The sequence below is a fragment of the Pantherophis guttatus genome, chromosome 3, assembly GCF_059756535.1.
Source record: "Pantherophis guttatus breed Tessera chromosome 3, ASM5975653v1, whole genome shotgun sequence".
In the NCBI taxonomy this organism is placed as follows: domain Eukaryota; kingdom Metazoa; phylum Chordata; class Lepidosauria; order Squamata; family Colubridae; genus Pantherophis; species Pantherophis guttatus.
Window position 1 is genome coordinate 139,839,511 of NC_142065.1, and position 22,382 is coordinate 139,861,892.

Consider the following 22,382-nt stretch of genomic DNA (forward strand, 5'->3'; position numbering starts at 1 on the left):
ATATTATTTTGGACATTTAAGGATTTGTTTTTTGGAAATATGTAAAGTATCCTTTTTGGAAAAGGCAGTGTTACAACTGATAAGAAAATGAAGCAACATGTTTTTCTTTGGCATAATTTTTCATGATATTGTACAACAGTACAATAGCACTTTTGAATAACTTTTTTTTACTCTTTTCTATTTGTTAATAATATAGCTTTATAAGGTACTTTCTGCAGATCACCATTTCCACTGGTGGAGAGAAGAAAAAGAAACTGAAGTAGAACATGTTTTTGGATCTTAGCCTGGCAGGGCCAAGCTAAAATACCGTATTTTTCAGAGTATAAGACCCACTGGAGTATAAGACGCAGCTTAGTTTTTGGAGAGGAAAATAGGAAAAAAATAATCTGCCTACCAGGTATTCATCTGGCTAGCGTCCTTAGTCTGGTCAGCTTCAACAGATTAGTTTGCTGGTTTTGAGAGAGCACACACACTTTTTATCCCCTGCTTGGGGATAAAAAACAGCTTCTAAAGCACAACTGATCTTTGGAGAGAGAAGCAATGAGAAAAGCAGGCAAAGCACGGAGATCGCTTCACTCGCTAGCACCTCATTAGGGCTGAAAAAAGGCTTTACAGTTGAGAGTCGGAGGGAGCAGGCAAGGAAGATCACTTCACTCGCTAGTGCCTTGTTAGGGCTGAAAAAAAGCTTTGAAAAAGCTACATTCTGAGTTTAAGACGCACCTACATTTTCAGCCTCTTTTAGTGGGGAAAGTGTGTCTTATACTCCAAAAAATACAGTATATGATTCATTGAAAGGGCTTAGTCAAGCGCAGGGAAATCAGGAGATTCGAGCAATTCAAATGAGTATAAAGATTTATTGCAAGTTTAAACTGTCTACAAAAATCTGACCTATTAACAATCAAGGGAAATGAGTGGGAATAAAAAAGCATTCAATTGGGCTGGGCTTAGAACTCTTGTGGGCATGCAAGGACTTGTGATTTATGACAAATTTGACCCCTTCCTGAGGCTCCGCCTGATCCTCTCCTACAGATTTCTTGTTACTGAACATTTTTGGGAGGTGAAAGATAACATTTACACACCATATCGCTTTGACAGTTCAATTTGCAATACTTGCATAAGACCAAGCTGCCACTAACCATGCAATCAGACGTATAATCTGCTACCAATTCTGATATGGAGGGGCAATAGACATTATTCGAGGGGGAATATAGTTGTATGATTAAGGAGAGATAGATATTATTCCACCCAAAGATTATGAAAGGAAGAATTCTGAATGTGGGGTGTTCCTGACAAAGTAGAAGAATTGAAAATAATTTCGTTCCTTCCTGCTATCTGTTGTCTTGAAAGGGGAGGCGTGAAACTGGGGAGATTCTTACCAGTTTGAACCAAAGAAGAAATGGAAATCCCTCCCCCTTAGGTGGACAGTTAGGTGGACAGACATAAAAGGAGGAAGGTATTACCAAGAAGAAATGGAAATGGAAGAGGAGCCACTTATGTCCTAAAGCAGGCAGAGTGAGAAGCACTTAATAACAGCAAGTTCAGAGAGGAGAAGGAGAAAATAGAAAAGGAGGTGAGCTAGAGATGAATCTGGCAAGGCAGCAATAGAGAGGCATTATGTCAACAGAGTTGAACTACTTCCCACAACCATAAAGAAAGGGACCAAGCATCTGTTAACTTAGAAAGGCAGAAGGAAATGTCTTAGTCTTAAAACTGAAGCACAGACCTTATATACAGGCTTGCCTTATTTGCTCTGCAAATGGCAAACCATCTGTTGTGTCTGAGTCTTCCTTCTTGTCTGTGACAATGAAATATGACTTCCATTCCTTGAAATCCACGAATATATGACCTAGGTGTTTTTATTCCTTTTCCATTTTCTTTTCTTTCTTTTTAAAAATTTCATACACTGTCCTTTCTCTTACTTTGTTTTTGTAGTCAGTCCATAATAACTTGAATCAAGTTGAATAATATTGAGAGTCATTGCTGAATAAAGTTTTAAGTGTCTGGAAAGCTGAGATTTACTGTGGTAACCTGATGTTAAATTGTCTGAGGGAAGTTGATAAAGACTGCTGTTATTCCGGTCTTCTTCTGTCTAGTACAATTTACTAATATGTCCCATTTTCAAGTCCTTATGTTTACTAGTTTCACTTCTTCCAACAAATCATATGAAAGGTTGGATTCATTTATCTTCCATGCCATTTCCTCCTCAAACATAGCAATATTGCATATGTAGGTCTTTTCTAAATGAAAGTAGTATTATTACACTCTTCTTTTACAGTACATTTATTCGGTGTCCTTCAAGATAAGAGATAGTTTGATCCTCACATTCTATGTCCTATTATTAGCTTCTGCTGGTATGAATTGAATGTGACAGATAAAACAAAACATAATTTACCAAGATATGAGAAAAATGAAATTCTTCAAATATATAACACAAAAAAATGGAATTCCTTTCCTAGAAATGGATTGGTCCATCATTAAAAGGATGGGAGATGAATCAATATATTTTTTTAAAAAACCCTACAGGACAAATGCTAAAAATGAACCACCAAAATACCCAGGGTTCTAAATTATTTTTTCAGTACTATTCATTAATACAAACAGGCACATAGCTCCCTAGGGTACACTGATTAGACCATGCTCCACCTCATTATCTATGGCTAATCAAGAAATGTACAAATGATACAGTGCATGGTTTATGCATCTGGAGGAAGTCTTCACTTATGCCATATGGTTCTCAATTAGCACCAACTGAAAACCAACTTTTTTTGTTGTTAAAATAAATAGCGTTATCATGAACCATGTAAAAGACATAATCAAATTGCCAAAAATAATATATTTCAAGTAAGTAGAACAGCAAACATAATAAATTACACAATTATTCCTCCTACTCAACAGAGATGTTGCATTCGCTTTATGTAAATGGCAATCTGCAACTAAGAACCATATAATATTCTCTTTGTAGCAATGGCATCTACCTTTTTGTCATCTCCGCTATTGCACTGAGTGCTAAATAGCCTTTTCTAAATGCTTGATAAATTGTCATTTCTTTCTCTTTCAGAATTCCTCCGAGACTTAAAGGAAAAAAAAAACCATTAAGGAACAAAGAAGGAATGTGATTGGCTTCAGCACAGAGAACTAGCTTCCATTTGAGGTTGAGGGAAAATCATCACTTCAGCATCATTTTGTACTGCCATCATGAGAACTTATCATTGCTTCTGGCTCCTGTTTTGGTTTGGTCCTCTTCACCAAAGTTATTCTATACCATTATCCCAAAAAACTACTGGTTTTCCAGAAAACCCAAAAGTTTTGGATTTATCTAGAAACAGCAGAAAGGAGCTTAGTCGTTCCAAAAGAAGCTGGATGTGGAATCAGTTCTTCCTTCTGGAGGAATACACAGGCTCTGATTATCAGTACGTTGGCAAGGTAGGATACTTTAATTCTTTCCTAATGGTTAAAACAAAGTATGGCATGGGTATTGTGCCACCACACCAGCTGTCTTTAATCAATGTCTCTAGGAGTAGAGGTACTTCTTGTGAAAGTACTATGGGGAGTATTTAAGAGCTTAGCTAACAACTTGAAAAAGATGAAAGAAATTGTGATATTTACATAAACAACCATACATGTTTAGAATAAAATCTGCAATTTGATTGCTAAAAAAACGTTTCAGAAATTATACATTGTTGAGTTCCAGCATAGGAACTTAAAACTTGCCCTTTTAATTTCAGCAGGGGGATGTTAACTTAATACTATTTAAGTTTTAAAGACCTATTAAAATGTATTTTAGTAGAACTTCTTCCTTCATGAAGATACATGTAAATATTCCTGCTTTTATATACAAGTGAGTCAGAAATACATGTGAGGTTGTCACCATTGATTGTTAAATTAGCTGCTTGTAAATCTGGAAAAAAGTTGTTGGAAGATTAATTTTTTTCCCCTTTACTGATGTATAATATCTTCTAGACTCATTGAAATATCACTGAGCTAAAAGAAAGGTAAAATAACAAATTTCATTTACCGACATTTGCAGGAGAGCAAAGGGGCTTAACTGACAATATACTGTATGTCAAAAGTCACAATGCAAACCATATGGCTTACATGCTTGTATCTAATACCAGCATGCAAATACAAAAAGAGATGGTTTGTCTTATGATGATGTGATGATTGGGGTTTTTTTTTTCATTTTTGGATTATTACAATTGATTCTACACACCTATGACTTCATATCACTTCAGTGATGGCTAAGTAATGTCATGAACATACTACAAGCCACTGCAGGGGTGGGTTCTACTTACCTTTACTACCGGTTCGCAACGGGGCCGTGCTCTTTAGTTCTTCTTCGCTTTCTGCCATTAGAGTGGTATCATCTGCATATCTGAGGTTGTTGATATTTCTCCCTGCAATCTTAATTCCAACTTTTGATTCATCTAGACCCACCTTTCTCATGATGTGCTCTGTATATAAGTTAAATAGGCAGGGTGACAATATACAGCCTTGCCGGACTCCTTTCCCAATTTTGAACCAATCAGTGGTTCCATGTCCAGTTCTCACTGTTGCTTCTTGACCCACATATAGGTTTCTCAACAGACAAATAAGATGGTCTGGTACTCCCATCTCTTTAAGAACTTGCCACAATTTGTTGTGATCCTCACAATCAAAGGCTTTAGCATAGTCAATGAAGCAGAAGTAGATGTTTTTCTGGAACTCCCTAGCTTTCTCCATGATCGAGCGTATGTTGGCAATTTGATCTCTAGTTCCTATGCCTCTTCAAAATCCTGCCTGTACTTCTGGTAGTTCTCAATCCACATACTGCTGGAGCCTAGCTTGTAGGATTTTAAGTATAACCTTACTAGCATGTGAAATGAGTGCAATGGTGCGATAGTTTGAACATTCTTTGGCATTGCTTTTCTTTGGAATTGGAATGTAAACTGACCTTTTCCAAACCTGTGGCCACTGTTGAGTTTTCCAAATTTGCTGGCACTTTTACTGCACTTTTAAAAGTGCACTTTTACTGCATCATCTTTAAGATTTTGAATAGCTCAACTGGAATACTATCTCCTCCACTAGCTTTGTTGTTGCTCAGATTTCCTAAGGCCCATTTGACTTCACATTCTAGGATGTCTGGCTCGAGGTCAGTGACCACCCCATCATGGTTATCAGGGATGTTAAGCTCGTTCTTGTATAGTTCTTCTGTGTAATTTTGCCATCTCTTCTTAATCTCTTCTGCCTCTGTTAGGTCCCTGCCATTTTGGTCCTTTATCATGCCCATCTTTGCATGAAACATTTCCTTCATATCTCCAATTTTCTTGAAGAGATCTCTGGTCCTCCCTATTCTATTGTTTTCTTCTATTTCTTTGCATTGTTCATTTAAGAATGCATTCTTATCTCTTCTACAGTAGCTATTCTCTGGAAATCTGCATTTAACTGGGTGTATCTATCTCTTTCTCCCTTGCCTTTCACTTCCCTTCTTTCCTCAGCTATTTGCAAAGCTTCCTCAGACAAACATTTTGCTTTCTTGCCTTTCTTTTTCTTTGGGATGGTTTTAGTTGCTACCTCATGTACAATGTTGTGAACCTCCGTCCATAGTTCTTCAGGCACTCTGTCTATCAGATCTAATTCCTTAAATCTATTTGTCAGCTCTACTGTGTATTCATCAGAGATATGATTTAGTTCATACCTGAGTGGCCTAGTGCTTTCCCCTACTTTCTTCAATTTAAGTCTAAATTTTGCAACGAGAAGCTCATGATCTGGTCTTGTTTTTACTGACTGTATAGAGCTTCTCCATCTTTGGCTGCAGAGCACATAGTCAATCTGATTTCTGTGTTAACCATCTGGTGATATCCATGTGTAGAGTCATCTCTTGGGCTGTTGGAAAAGAATGTTTGTTATGACCATCGTATTATCTTAACAGAATTCTATGAGCCGGCGCCCTGCTTCATTTTGTACTCCAAGGCCAAACTTGCCTGTTATTCCAATTATCTTTTGGCTTCCTACTTTAGCATTCCAATCCCCCATGATGATAAGGACATAATTTTTGGTGTTAATTCTATAAGATGCTGTAGGGCTTCATAGAGCCAGTCAATTTCATCCTCTTCAGCATCAGTGCTTGGGGCATAGATTTGAATAACTGTGATATTGAATGGCTTGTTCAGATTCAAACTGAGATCATTCTGTCATTTTGGGGATTGTATCCCAGTATTGCTTTTCCTACTCTTTTATTGATGATGAAGGCTACTCCATTTCTTCTGAGGGATTCTTGCCCACAGTAGTATACAAGATGGTCATCTGAATTAAATTCACCCATTCCTGTCCATTTTAGTTCGCTGATTCCTAAGATGTTGATGTTCAGTCTTGTCATCTTTTGTTTGACCACATCCAGCTTGTCTTGATTCGTGGATCTTACATTCCAGGTTCCTATGGAGAAAAAATCTTTACAGCATCGGTCTTTCCTTTCACCACCAGATACATCCACAGCTGAGCGTCCTTTCAGCTTTGGCCCAGTTGCTTCATTCTTTCTGGCACTACTAGTACTAGCCCTCTGCTCTTCTCCAGTAGCATATTGGACACCTTCCGACCTGAGGGGCTCATCTTCCGGCGTCATATCTTTTTGCCTTTTGGTACTGTCCATGGGGTTTTCATGGCAAAGATACTGGAGTGGGTTGCCCTTTCCTTCTCCAGTGGATCACGTTTTGTCAGAACTCTCTGCTATGACGTGTCCATCTTGGGTGGCCCTGCACGGCATAGCTCATAGCTTCATTGAGCTACGCAAGACCCTTTACCACGACAAGGCAGTAATCCATGAAGGGGTTTGATCATATGTTGTATGAATTATTTTGTTCTGAAATAATTAACACAGACACTGACTATTATTACTCTTGTTAAATGGGTTTATTAAGTTTTTTATGGTGAATCATCAGAAATGTTTCTATGGAAAGACAACTGTATGAGCTTGTTGTCTCCATATTTTTCATTTATTATGTGAAAAATAACAAAGATCTCAAGCACGGGTTTCTGGATTTATGTGTCCCTTCAGCTAGAATGAATGAAAATGTCCTTGGAAGCAACATTCAGAATATTTCCCTGACACATAGTTAGAAGGCTTTGCATTGTTGGGATCATGCTTTGCATCACAATATTGCAAAATACAGAAGGCAAAGGGAAAAAAATCCCATATCATTGGCTTCTCCAATTTGGGGCTAGTTAATTTGATAAATCATAATTTTCCTGCTTGTTTGAGAGCTCATTATATAATAAGAGCTAACTGCTTCAGCAAATTTGTGACAGAAACTCAAGAGAGAAGCATTGCTTCATTTACCAAAATGTACAGTTTTTTTAATGGATTGGGCAATATGGTTTAGATATATAACAAGAGCCTCCTTTGTGCCCCAAAAAGAATCAGAAAGTGCTCCTGCAATGCTAATATGTCCATCAGAACCTTAGTAATTTAAAAAAAATGATCATTTTTTAATCTAATGTGTCTCTTTGGAACAAAGATCTTAAAACACTTCATCATTTTGTTTCCAAAATGATTGCCATTCAAAAGGCTTAATTATGCTCATAAAATTACAAGGAAACCTTGTTAATTAAAATATAGATAATAAAACCCAAGACTGAGTTTGGGAAGCAAAGCAAGGAAATGGCATAACTGTAAAGCTAGAAACAGATACAAGTTGTGTAAGTGTTATTAATGCCATGGCCAACGGCCCTTCACAGTTGGCCTTTTATGTGTTTTTGGATGCCTGAGCAATTCATGTCTTGGTAATTGAACAGTTAGCCATGAGGTATGAATGGGAAATACATGGAATATGAAGACTAAATGTAAGTGTCGCATGATTTAGAGCAAAATCCATATAAGTGCGTCAATAGCTAAATGTGCAAGGATGTTATATTGTTTATGTTTACAGCTACTCTTTAATCTAAAAGGTATTCTGAAGAGTTTCCTTTAAGTTAGAAACAGTTCTCAATCTTTATAAGATCTTTTAATTAATGCCCAGATGAGATTACTTAAGAACGGTAATCCCTGCTGGATTGATACGTTATGTGGGAATTAATATGCAATTGAGATCTTCTAACTAAAGAGTGTTTTAAAAGAATAAATTCCAAATTTTAAAGAAGTAGGAGGAAGAGAGTCATACCCTCCTTAGTATTTAGTGGCAAAAATTCAGAGGAAAAAGAAAATGAGAAACTTTTCCATATGTAAATTCAAATTGTAGATGGGGTGGGGGAGGTGGTAGATGTTTGATGGCAGGCAGACCTCCCAGGAATTTGAAGATGGAAAGAAAATAAGATTGGGGGCGGGGTGTCTTACTGCTGGCTGGTGCTGTTTGTGTGAGTCAGTTTAGCAAGCTCTTTGGAATTCTCAACCTACAATCCGCTGTTGCTGGGGTCTCACACTTGTTCCACCAGTCGCAGCTGATAACTCTTTGAAGTAGACCAGGCCAGGAAACAGATGCTGCAAGGATTCCAGGAATGCTACTTTGCTGTGGTAGGTATGATAACAGGATTTTGAAAGCCTGTCAGAATTGAAAATTTCACCGGATTCTAGCGCCTGTTGGGAAAGCCAATTTGAATCCAACTCTTTGTTCAGAAAGAATCTTTCCAAAAGAAGGAAATACAGGCTAGCTACAGTATGTTTAAGCGTAAAGACAGAGGTGCTGACTTGACTTCTTCTCAATTCAATAAGCCCTGTCCCTCATTTAAAACAACAGACTGATGTAGATGAGAAAGGATCTTCTCCCTTGAATTTTTACCACTCAGACACATTTTTCTGTGCAAATTCTTTTCACTCGTTAAAGCTTAGTACTTTCTAACTTTCTCCCAGATGAAAATACCCATCTCTTCACCTGCTATTCAATTCACAGCCAGCCTTAAATTTTGTTTGTCAGGCTGTTTGGGTGGCTGGCTTTATTTTATTTTATTTTATTTACATTCATGGCTAGCAAAGAGAAAAATCATAAAACTCTTATTTTTTTTTTATTTTTGCATTCTGTACACCTTTTTTTCCCCTAGCCTTCTTTTTTTCCCCTGTAGATACACCCACTTGATTTCTCTGCTTTTTCCATCCTTAAGTTACTGACATGAATAAAAATTCCCTGTACCATCAATCCATAACAATGTAGTGAAATCATAGGCAGCTACAATGTTTGTGGATATGAAGAGAGGGGGAAGGATTTTATAAAGAACCTAAACATTTGATTTTGTATTCACAAAATCAAACACACAGCCTCAGACGTAGAAGAGGAACATAAAAACAGAAGTTGGAAAATGGATCAAACCTCATTTCTTCAAATTAGATGCATAGCTCCTTAATATTGATCTCTTTCTTTGGAACCCTCTAGGCAACCTAGAAGAGTTCATTAAACCAACCATCATTCAGTAACAAGCATCTCATTACACCATCTCTCTTCATTTTCTTCTGTCAAGTATTCGTCTGAAGCCTGCTGCCAACATAGACAAGGCTGGTTGAATTCCAAGTTTTAAATTAAAACAACAACAAAAATGTAAAATGCTGTACCAGGAAACTTTGCATTTGGCAGAGGTAATGAAAGGTGTGAAATATAATACACAGTGATTCTAAAAAGGGCAAGATTTAACTTTCTAATAAATTACATTTAACAAAATCAAGTCCACATTAGCTGCTATTTATTCTTTGTTCACGTTTTGAGCCTTGGTAAGCTCTTTTGAAGTAGTGAAGGAAAGTATATAAGCCATATGATATTTATTATTGATCCATGTTAAGTTAATAAAATACTCCAGGAACAAATCAGTGCAAGGAAAACAGAGGTTTTCCCTCAAGAATAAGAGGGGGAAAATGAGGCTGGCAATAAGCTTATTTCTAATTCTAACAGCAGATAAATATTTGGGCTCAACCCCCAACATCTCACAGGTTCATTCTTGCAACCTTCTTATTCTCAGATGACAGAATCAGTCTGCCTATCTTCATGCACAAATGGCCTGTTCCAGCCATTCAGCTGAAAGTATGGAAGGTTCGTATTGGGTGTGATACATGATTCCTCCGCTCCCTCCCTTTGCACTGGAGGAAAGAACAACACCATGCTCCCCTACTCCTAATCCTCAAGTTGGTCCACCAAAATACCACAGTTGATGGTATTCTGAAGGTTTTTGAGAGCCAAGATAGATGCACCATACTCATCCTAATCCCCTTGAAGATCAACAAGTATGATCAATGCTGTACTATAGCTGTATGTAAAACCCAACTGAAAGAAATCCAAATAATTTGCTTTTTCCAAGGTCTTTTGAAGCTGTATCCTAATCAGCTTGGAGAAAAGGGAAAGTTTGAAATAGGACAAAAGGTTTTCCATTGGATCCCTCTATAGCTTCTTGAGGAGGGGATGTACCACTTTCTTTTTAAGAACTGGCATAACCACTTTTCCCTCAAGGATGTATTTACCATTGCTCGGTTCCAACAACATGTAGTTTCCCAGGAATCCTTGACATCCAGGCACATGGGAATAGTACACAGATGGTCACACTTACAGCCTCAAGGACTGTTTCTACTTCATCAAGATCAACAAGATCAAAACCTTCCTAGATAACCAAGACTGTACTTTTGTCAGCTCCATAGGATCTTACAAGCTTGACTCCAGCTCGCAGCAGATTCAGGCAGTTTTATCTGCCATGCTTTGAATAATCCTCACAATGGCCTCTTAAATGTTCTTATTGCCCCTCTTTACAATGAAGGGACCAGTGATCTTGAACAGGGCCACCAATTGGCTATCTGAAACTATGGGAAGAGCAGAAAATAGTTAACATTTTGCTGCTTTTATTGCCACAAGTTAATTCTTAATAAAGGATCACATCCATGCTATGTTGAGTTTACTTTTCATTTTCCTCCAGCAGCACTCTATCTCTTATCTCTTCTGTTTCCATGGTTTCCATGATAACCATTAATTTCCAAGTGACCTCTAAATGTGTGCATCCAGGGAAGATGGATTTAAGGTAGATAATGCCATAAGTCTGAGGAGCACCACTGCCAATGTAGTTACAATACTGAGTAACTCAGACAACCACCTCCTGCCACCATCATCCATACAAACACTACATTACACTCCAGCTCCCACCCTCTCTCACCTGGACAACCAGTGATAAAAATCAGCACTTTCAAGGTTTTTTTTAAAAAAAAAAACTGAGACAAACTAAGAGTCATCACTGCTGACTGTTCCACCTTGGTTGCCACTCATCTCTTCTCACCATTCACCAAAATGGTCTCTGTTGATCGTAAGTCTGCTCTGATTTACAAACCAATTCTTTAGATAGCAGAGAGATGGAAGGCTCCAGGAGCATTTACCAACAGATGAAATAGACAAAAATATTCTTCTAGTCTCACAACCACATATAGGGGACAACTTGACTCCATTATCCAGAGTGGAAGCCTGGCAACAACTATAGGATGCAGAATGGTCCTCCAGAAAATCATTAACCTCTTACCAGTGGGTGCTATCACCTAAGTACCTGGACTTTTCAAACACTGTGGTTGAGCAACCTTGGCTCTCACTGTCACCACTTTGCTAGGTTGGCCTCTGCTGAACATACTGCTAGCACCATTACCACCAGCAGCCCTTTTGCCTCTGCTGCACCACTTGATCTTTAACATCTGTGCTGTAGGGCATTTAACCTACCATGTTATAATGCTACTATCAGTTTCCTTTGTCAGCTGTCCATGTGACCTGGTCAGCTGCACTGTCCAGTTCTAATTGAATGCTGTTTGATGAACACAATATCCTCCTTGGTCACTCAGGAAGCTCTGCTTTTGCCATCTCCTATACTACCATGAATTTTTATCTCAAGGGTATTTGGAGACCTTCTAGATCTCCCTCAATCCTTCACACAACATACACAAAGCACCAGGAATATGTTTCCTCAACAATTTAACAGAATAACAGAGTTGGAAGGGACTTTGGAGGTCTTCTAGTCCAACACCCTGCTTAGGCAGGAAACCCTATACCATTTCAGACAAATGGTTGTCCAATCTCTTCTTTAAAACTTCAATGGTTGAAACATTCACAACTTCTGGAGGCTGGATGATTGTTCTGTCAGGAAATTTTTCCTTAATTTTAGGTTGGTTCTCTCCTTGATTAATTTCCATCTCCTGCTTCCAGATGTCCCATATCTAATATCCACCTTGTCTTGGCACCATTGCCCCCCCCCCCTTTCTCCCTCTCTATGAGATAAAATTGTATCATCTTTAGCATTTAATAGAATGCTTAATCATGCTATATGCTTAGCATCCTTTAGAACACCTGAAACTCAAAACTCACCTGTAGAAGGAATTTTAGAGAGAAGGGCTTAGAAAAAAAATGTAAACTGTTTTTTTCTGTGCTTGTGTTATTGAGTAGGGATTGACAAAAGGTACATAGGTAGGAATCTATTAGTTGATCTCTAGCTCTCTACGGCATCACAATAGAAAATCAGACTAACTCTGCTTCATGGCTGGCCATGTACTAATCACTCACTTCCCAGCCACAGTTTCAGATTAGAATTCTTGAGTTGTAGCAATTTAGATAGATTTTTACTTGCTTGGGCAGGTCAACAATAGTGTTGGGGCTCAGGGAGTACACACTGGTAACTGGCTCTGCTTCCTACAGTACCATTTTGCCTTTGGCTTTGTGTTTATTTATTTAGTTCTGCAATTTATATGCAGCTCAGTTCCAATAAGGCTCCAAAGAGCTCACAATAATACAGTAAAAGAGAAAAAATTAAAAGGAGAAAAGAAAAAAACAAAACAAAACCCAATTGAATCCATGGAGACACCAAGGCCAACAATGCCAACAGCAACAGTTGCCTCCTGTTGAAAGGAGACTCATAAAACTTCCAAAAACATTCTGGAGCATTTCCTGACTAGCAGCATAGTTGGTGCTGATCTGATCTTTCATTGAACACCATTCCAAAGAAGAGAGACCACTAGAGAAAAAATATATCCCTTTTTATGAAAAAAAGTGATTCATTAAAACTGGTACTCAAAAGGTGCTTTTCCTACTAGATCTTATTGGACAGGCAGAAATGTCTGGTAGAAGATACTCTAGAAGATTCTCAGCAATGAATGATACCTTTAATAACCTGCAAAACTTGAATGCAGTCAATCTATTCTCCAAAGCACCTGAAGGCGAGACAAGAAGCAATGGATGGAAACTAATCAAGGAGAGTAGCAACCTAGAACTAAGGAGAAATTTCATGACATGTTAGAACAATTAATCAGTGAAACAACTTGCCTCCAGAAGTAGTAGATGCTTCAACACTGGAGGTTTTTAACCTCCAGAACAACTATTTGTCTGAAATGGTATAGGGTTTCCTGCTTGAGCAAGAATTGCTTCCCACTCTGTTATTCTGTAATGGAGGATGATGCAGAAAACCAGTCATTTCCCTGCTTGGGTTGCTACTGGTGGTGACCCAGGAACCATAGCAATAGCACTTAGACTTATATACAGCTTCATAGTGATTCTACAGCCCTCTCTGAGTGGTTTACAGAGTTAGCATATTGCCCCCAACAATCTGGGTCCTCATTTTACCCACCTTGGAAGGATGGAAAGTTGAGTCAACCTTGAGCCTGGTGAGATTTGAACTGCCGAACTGCAACTAGCTGTCAGCTGAAGTAGCCTGCAGTGCTGCACTCTAACCACTGCGCCACCTTGGCTCAGTCGACCATGGTGGTTGACTCAATTTATCTCAGCAATGCCAGGAAAGAGCAGGGAGAAGCATAAGGCCTTTACTGTTCCTGCCCTATTCCCCTCACGTCACAGACCTTGAATTTGTAACCCTCCATTTCAATACAGCAAATTTAATCCTTGAAATACTGTACCATGCATACCTCTAAGAAAATTTACGTACATCTATGCAAGCACATTCATCTTTGATTGTAGGAACTCAAGATTCCTAGAAGTGCAAAAATGAAGGAAGAAAAGGAGAAGTGAGCATGCGATGAGCCAAAGAATAATTATTGGAAGAAGAGGTGGAAACTGGGATACACTATTTTAGAAAAGGGCACATACAATAGGAACATTCTGCACCGCTCCATTTGTTGTAGATGCAAACAGTGCTTTTTAGGCAGTCTTTCTAAAGCTTGCTCTGCAACCATTTGCTCTCCTCTGTGTAATGCACATTATTATAAACTCCAAAGTTGTCCTCCGAGCCCAAGTGCATGAACGTTTCACCAACTTGGCTTGCAAAGTTTACACTGCAGTGTCATACTCCGTGCACTCTTTGTGTCTTATAAGCCTCATTGGGCAAATGGTGGCAATAACTTTAAAATTTTGGAACCCTTGGTGATTGTGATTCACTGATTTTAAAGCCTCTCTGCAGCCTGTACTTAATATAATGAAATTCAGACTGAGAATAAACTTTAGTTATTTTTTCAGAGAACACCTAAGCTATGTGCTTAATTTCATCTCCTCCAGATAGCCCTGCATTAAGGATGAATACAGTCGTGGAGCTTCAGATTCTTATCATTTCAGGATTCGAACTCTATTTGATTTTTCATTGCCCTGCCATCAGGGAGGAGACTTCATTAAACCTTGTCTCTAATAATCAAATTAGCATCATGCAGAGGATATTTCTCATGGGGCGGTATTAGAACAAAATGCAATATTTGCTCCACAATTTTACCATTTCATCCTTCACAGCATGCGTATCAGCTCACCCGCTTTAAAAATTAACAGTCTGCAGCTTCCTGTGACAGATAGTCCACTGCCTAAAAACCTATGATAATGCCTATCTTTTGCAGTCTTAGCAATACAGCGTATCTCTGTGTTGTGCATGCATATCTGCAGAGCGGACCAAATTTCTCATTTTGGATCCGAAAGGTAATAAGAGTATTGCTTAGGGCTTGGGCTCCAGCGTCCTTCTCTTTTGTTCTCAGCACACCTCCTCCTCCTCCCTTATTCTCAGTATATGAGTAATGTATATGTCTACAGAGTGGCCAGCATTGAATGCTCAGCTTCCACTGGGTCACCTTTGTCAATAAGAAAAAGATGAGATTTTCTTTCAAGTACATCCATCATCTAGTAAGAAGCTGTAACCTGCTGCTGAAAGAAAGAGATGTTTTATTCATTTGTTTCCGGTAAAACATTTGTGGATTTTTTTTAATGTACTTTTACCCTCTCCTCCTGAATTCAGATGTTCACTACAGCAGCTTGTGTAATGTAGAAAGCATTACACAACCCTCTCTCTGTAGGGAAAGATTCTATGGTGACCAACTTCTCACTAGGTACAAGTGAATGATCTTCTCATATCAATAAATAATCTTGACAATGAAGTAGTTAGAAGAGCAATCCCTTCTTCATACTCATCCAGCCAGTCTGAAAATGAACCAGCTAAAACTTGCATGGTCATCAGTGGACAGAAATAGGACTAGGAAGTTCATATTGCTACCAGATTTGGAATGATTTCTTTGGAATACATAGAAGGGAAAATATAGTCCATCTGATAAGCAAAAATATTCTTGACCATGACATAATATCCAAGAACTTTGTGCCACTTCTAAGAAAATCTTTTTCCTCTCATGTGGAAAGTTCCTACTCCAAACTTGAAGTATTTTTTTGTCCTAGATTGGTAGTATATGAAATATGGTTAATATTTAATATAATGAATATATTTCATATATATTAATATATGAAATAAAATAAATATGAAATAAATTAATATTTATGGCAGAAATAAAAATCAACAGCAGATATTGGCCACCAGGTAATATAATAGGAGGATATTTTTGAGATTTTACAGCCCTTGATTTTTCAAAGCTGTGGAATACAGTAGTCATTTTCTTTCTTCTGTTCATATGTGTAATCTGATATTGACAATATTTAATTCTAATTATGCATTCATTCCATAAACATTTCTTCATAATGAATTTGAACTTACATAATAAAATACAGAATAACAGAGTTTGGAAGGGGCTTTGGAGGTCTTCTAGTCCAACCACCTGCTCAGGCAGGAAATCCTTAACCATTTCAGACAAATGGTTGTCTAATTTCTTCTTTAAAATCTTCAGTGTTGGAGCACCACAACTTTTGGAGGCAAGCCATTCCACTCATTTAATTGTTCTAACTGTCAGGAAATTTCTTCTTACTTCTAGGTTGTTTCTCTCCTTGATTAGTTTTCATCCATTGCTTTTTGTCTTGCCTGCTGATGCTTTGGAGAATAGTTTGACTCCCTCTTATTTGTGGCAGCCCCTCAAACATTGGAACACTGCTAACATGTCACCCCTAGTCCTTTCTTTCATTAAACTAGACATGCCCAATTTCTGCAGCTGTTCTTAATATATTTTAGCCTCCAGTTCCCTCACCATCTCTGTTGCTCTTCCCTGTACCCTTTTAAAAATCTCATTATCTTTTTTATAACATGGCAACCAAAACTGGATGCAGTATTCCATGTGTGGTCTTAGTTCTGGTCTTGTGGCTGAAATTCCTATTGTAACTTTTTTCCCCCCCTTCCAATTTTTTTTAAATGTACAGTTAAGTGTTTTAAAAATTTTAAAGGCTTCTTTTTTTGGGGGGGAGGGGGGTTGACATTTCCATTGATCTTCACAAAGACATCGCTCAGCTATGGATTTTGAATACTTTCTTCATGGCTCAACATGACTGTGATTGTTTTCTAAGCAAGTAAAATAATAGATTCTTTTTCTTCCTCAGAGTCTCTCTGAAGAAAACACATTAAATTGGAACTGATAACGAGCTATTTAAATCTCCAAGATAGGCAGCTAATGAAAAGAACTTTCATAGAGTTGAAAAAGTTAAGATGAATGGGTTCTGTGCAAAAGTCTTAGAAAGAAAAAAGTGTAATCTTTGTTTTATTCATTTTATTGTCTACTTGATGGTCTGCTCTTGTATATAATCTGATGGAGATTACACGAATATGTCAATTTTCCTACAAGTATATCATTATATGTATCGTTCTACAAGTGTATCATATATGAAGATACCAATTGTCCTACAAATATATCATCAATATGTATATGCATAAAATATGCATTTAAATATATATTAAATACAAATTAAATGTGTATACTTAATTTGCACATTTCAAATGAATGTGTTTAATTTACAAATTTCTTACTCCCTGTAAGCGGAGGGTATATACCGGTCTAGTATCTGGTTGTTGTTTTTTCATATAAACCAGAGGTGGGTCATTACAGCCCCTTTATAACTTGTGGACTTCAACTCCCAGAATTCCTGAGCCAGCTCATAGTCCACAGGTCATAAAAGGGCCATAGTTCCACACCCATGATATAAATGATGCTGCACTTCAGTGGTTAGATGGCCTAGACCAGTGATGGCTAACCTTTTTGCCATCACGTGCCAGGAGGGGGGGCGAGGGAGGTTCACGTGTCCATGTGCCCACACCCATAATTCTATGCGCCACGCCCCCACACATGCGTGCACAACCCCCCTCCCTACTGGCATGCAACAGCCCTGTACACCTGTTTTTCTTTCTCACCTGGCTCCAGATCTTCTCTATGAGACTAGGGTGGGCGAAAACAGCCTTCCCCACCACCTTGGAGGCACTCTGGAGGCCAGAAACGGCCCATTTCCCAACTTCTGGTTGGACAGGAAGTGAAGTTTTATGCTGTCATATGTTCATTTAGTGACTGTCCGAAGTTACAATGGCACTGCAGTGACCTATGATTGTTTTTCACACTTGTAACCATTGCCGCCTTCCCATGGTCACGTGACCAAAATTTGGATGTTTGGCAAATAATTTTATAGTTATGATAGTTGCAGTGTTCTGAAATCATGTGATTCCCTTTTGTGACCTTCTGACAATCCAAGTCAATGGGGAAGCCAGATTCACTTATAACCCTGTCACTGACTTACGGTAACAATTGCAGTGATTCACTTAACAACTGTGGCAAGAAAGATCGTAAAATGGGGCAAAATTCACTTAAGTCTTAAGTGAGACTTAAATGTCTCACTTAGCAACAGAAATGTTGGGCTCAATTGTGGTTGTAAATTGAGGACTACCTGTACAAATGGAATGGAAGGCCAACATTACTGTAGAAATCATAAAGGAACTCCAGCCAATATACACAGTAAAACATGAATTCTTACATACACACATTCACACACACACACACACAATTGAGGCTGTTAGAATCTCCCTCCCCTCAAAATCACATTGTACTTACAAGATCTTTAGGGAGAAACAGCTTCTGCGCTTAGAGTGCTGTTCCTTACCATAGATACTGTCAAATACAGGTGAATATATTTTTGAGGTTACATCAGGGGTGAAATCCAGTAGGTTCTGACAGGTTCTGGAGAACCACTAGTGGAAATTTTGAGCAGTTCGGAGAACCAGTAGCAGAAATTTTGAGTAGTTCGGAGAACCGGCAAATACCACCTCTGGCTGGCCCCAGAGTGGGGAGGGAATGGGGATTTTGCAATATCCTTCCCCTGGAGTGGGGTGGGAATGGAGATTTTGCAGTATCCTTCCCCTGCCACACCCACCAAGCCATGCCCACCAAGCCACACCATGCCCACCAAGCCATGCCCACAGAACCAGTAGTAAAAAATTTGGATTTCACCACTGGGTTATATATATATTATTTCATAATGAAGTGCTGTACTACTTATCCAAACTGCCTCTCAAGGCAAAAATGAAATGGGATATGCATCAAAAGCACTATATGCCACATCACTCTGCCTCATTATTGACTCCAAAAGAAGGCTATGGTTTTAAAATCTTTCTCTTAAAAATGATAATCGCCTAATGTCTGGTTTAACTCCCGATTTTCTACATTAGGATGTTCTGCCTCATTAGTTAAAATCTGTGTTAAGAAAAATGTAAGGCCCATAGACAGTGTATTGAGATCAGCATACCTTTTTTTTTTGTCCTATAAGAATGTTCCTGCTTCTTTATTCACTCTTTATCCTTCAAGGATAATATTATCTCTATAGTATTCTACCTGCACAGACCTCTATATCATAACTCTTAGAGCATCAGATTTAAAATTTTGCTACTTATCTCAATTTATATTGGCCATAAACCAAAGATGTATTTTCCTTTTGTTATTAATGGCCCACTCTTCTAGCTCCCATTGTTCACATGAGTGCGATAGCCATTTTTTAAATGAATAGTCAGAGGATGGTAACATTTTGCTATTGAGTCAAGAGAAGTGGGAACATTATTTCCTTTCTGAATTACAGGGAATAGTGGATTTATAGAGTTTCCCTTTTACTTAAAGCACTTAACTGAGAAGTTCAAAGAGAGTTGCTAGTTTTATTCCAGAGGATCTTTTTATACCGTCTGTTTTCAGCCATAGCTGAAAAATCTTAGAGTGAATAAAAGTGAAGTTCCTCTAAGGAATGGTTTAATAGAAAAGATTTGCTTTCTTCTTTTTCAGTTGTGTTTTGAACGCATTTCCACCGGCTGTCTGCTTATTATATTACAGCATTGTACCACTGTTTGATTTTTCTAGTGAATTCAGGCAAAGACAAGGTGCCAGTGATAGCTAACCTTTTTGTCGTTGTGTGCCAAAAGCGGGGGGAGTGCGGGGGGGGTGAGCGCGCACGGGCCCACACCCATAATTCAATGTACCCCGCCCCCGTGCATGCACGCGTGACCCCCCCCGCGCTCCCACCGCTTTTGGCCCATGATGGCCCTGTGGGCCCGGTAGACCTGTTTTTTTGCCCTCCCCAGGCTCCAGAGGCTTTTTAGGAGCCTGGGAAGGGCAAAAACGGCCTTCCCAACTCCCCAGAGGCCATAAACGTCCCGTTTCCCGATTTCTGGGAAAGGCCCAAAAGGCCCAAAAATCAGCTGGCTGGCGCATGCACTCTGGAGCTGAGCTAGCGAAACGCTCGCGTGCCCACAGATATGGCTCCGCATGCCACCTGTGGCACGCGTGCCATAGGTTCGCCATCACAGGTTTGGGCTATTGTTAATTTCCATGATAAGTCACCAAATCCTTCTTCTTCAACCCTGCATTACCTTCCTTATGTTTTCTGGGGAAAGCTCCAAAGAAATCCCCTCTGCCACTGATGTACCAGGAGAAAGGAAATGCTCAGCTTGTTCCATCAGTAAGATACTTGCTAAAGACTAGAACAGAATGAGCACCACTTGTACACTAATGCTGGCTTAGGGATTCTTGGAGTTGAAGTGCACACTTCTTAATTTTGTTAAGGTTGACCATCATTGATATGTAGACAGGTTAGGGAGCTAAAAGGAAGCCAAAAGAAAAAGGGTTCTGGAGAGTTTAGTCTCAACCATTATCAGTTCAAGGATCAGTTGCTCTTCAATCCCAAAATCTCAAGTAAATGCTATACATTTGCACGACGTGGGTTTCATTCTATAAAATAACAGAGAATCTATAGAGCAACTAGCTTTACTAGGTCTATCTTGTTGTCCAAATGATTAGACTCAAACTTGGCTGTTGTCGGCTAGCCTTTATCCTACTTTCAACCAGTATCAGCCAAAAATACTCAAAGCCCCACCTAAAAAAGCAAAAACAAGATGAAAGCTGCACTCTCTTATTTTAACTCCATCTAACTGGTAAACTAATCTTTCATTTTGATTCTTGCATTTGATTTTCTCAGATTTTGATTGTCATGCCCAACAACTGGATGGACAGGTCAGCTAATTTTCCTTTAGCTGGAAAGGGGGCTGGACTTTTTGAAGTAGAATTGCTCCCCATTCCCTACAGAAGAAAGCAACATACGGGAAAGCCAGTTGAGTGTATGTAGACTTTTCCCATCTGTGCATTTAGAAAATAACATGTGGTTAGAACTTGGATAAAGCAACAGTCTCAAAGAAAATTGGTAATACTTTCTAGCTTTCTAGAACAGGGGTCGCCAACCTTGGCAACTTTAAGACTTGTGGGCTTGAACTCCCAGAGTTCCTCAGCCAGCTTTGGAAGTTGAAGTCCACAAGTCTTAAAGTTGCCAAGGTTGGAGACCCCTGTTCTAAAGAAAGCCTTATTCTGTTTTGTGTTGAAATATTTTTCAACATCTCTATAATTTAAGTTACACTTGTCCATTTTTAATTAAAAATAAAGTTAAAAATATACATAATTTAATGCACCTTGTATATTTTTCCTATCAGACTTACTTATAGTTGCTTACTCATTTATTTGTTACTAAATCTTTCCATTTACCACAGTTTCTTTTGCTGTGTAGTTATGTTAAAAACATGCAATCTAAAACTACATATAGTGGCGCTAAATGGATGCTATTTTATAAGATATAAAATTAGCAATGTTGTAAAAGTGACTATATAAAATACATTGATCATAATCCTTTAATTATTTTCAATTAGTACTTTAATAATTAATAACTGCAAATAATAAAGCAAACTTCATTATTTTGTCAAACAAAAAAGCACAAACCATTTCTTCTCTGGAAATCATCTCTTCAACATATTTTGATGAACTATGCAGCATGAAAATAATATTTTTAATATGGCCTTAATCTGCTACCATTTCAGTTTTATTTAATGGTTTGGCATTCTTGTATTACATAAGAAAGTGTTGGAAGGAAAATCCATCTGCTTCAGTTCCAATCTGAGAGAAAGATACTGGAAACAAAATGGAGGCTGGAGGCTGATTGGAAAGAAGCCTCCAGCCTCCAGTAAATGGATGAAGAAGTTCATCATCCATTTACTGATGAACAGGACCACCACATATGATTCTGGGACAGCTGACAAAATGGAATCTAAAGTGGGTGGGTTTTTATACTTTCTGGATTCCTATGGGGGGTCATGTAGGGATTATGTAGAGGTCATGGCTGACTCTATAGGCAAAAGGGAAATACAAATCCTAGGTGTTTGTCAGAGCTAATTTTGTCAATCTTTGGCTTAATTGTGTTGCTTATTAGGTTTCTGCTTGTGGAAGGGAGACTGGGACTGGTTTCTGCCTCCCTTAAGGTTTTTTTTCCCCCATTTCTCCTTTAGGGGAAATATTCTATTCTGCCTTTTTAATATTCCTCAAAAACATTTCATTCTTGGGGGGAGGGTTTCCCACAATTGGAAAATCCTCTCTCTGATCATTCTCCAATATACATAATTTTATTAACCAGTATCAAATCTCCTCCATAGAATAGAATAGAATAGAATAGAATAGAATAGAATAGAATAGAATAGAATAGAATAGAATAGAATAGAATAGAATAGAATAGAATAACAGAGTTGGAAGGGACCTTGGAGGTCTTCTAGTCCAATCCCCTGCTTAGGCAGGAAACCCTACACCACTTCAGACAAATAGTTTGTTTATTTATTTATTTATTTTATAAAATTTGTATGCCACCCTATCTCCAAGGACTCAGGGCGGCTCACAACGACAGTCGACCAAGCAACTGTTAAAAACAACAAATATACATAAAAATCAAGAAAGTTTTTTTTTTTTAAAATTAAAATATACTACCCCATCAGTCCAGGCCGGGGGACAT

The 22,382-nt window shown here is 38.4% G+C and overlaps 1 protein-coding gene across 2 annotated transcripts in view; it reads left to right on the forward strand.

Annotated features, from left to right (window-relative positions):
* Positions 1-22,382, forward strand: part of LOC117662488 (cadherin-6) — a 195,009-nt gene that overhangs the window by 111,146 nt on the left and 61,481 nt on the right. For both annotated transcript variants that reach the window (XM_034411936.3, XM_060691132.2), the window contains exon 2: positions 3,059-3,423. In XM_034411936.3, coding sequence (XP_034267827.2) covers positions 3,196-3,423 — 228 coding nt within the window. In that variant the 5' untranslated portion in view covers positions 3,059-3,195. The remainder of the gene's footprint in view (positions 1-3,058; positions 3,424-22,382) is intronic.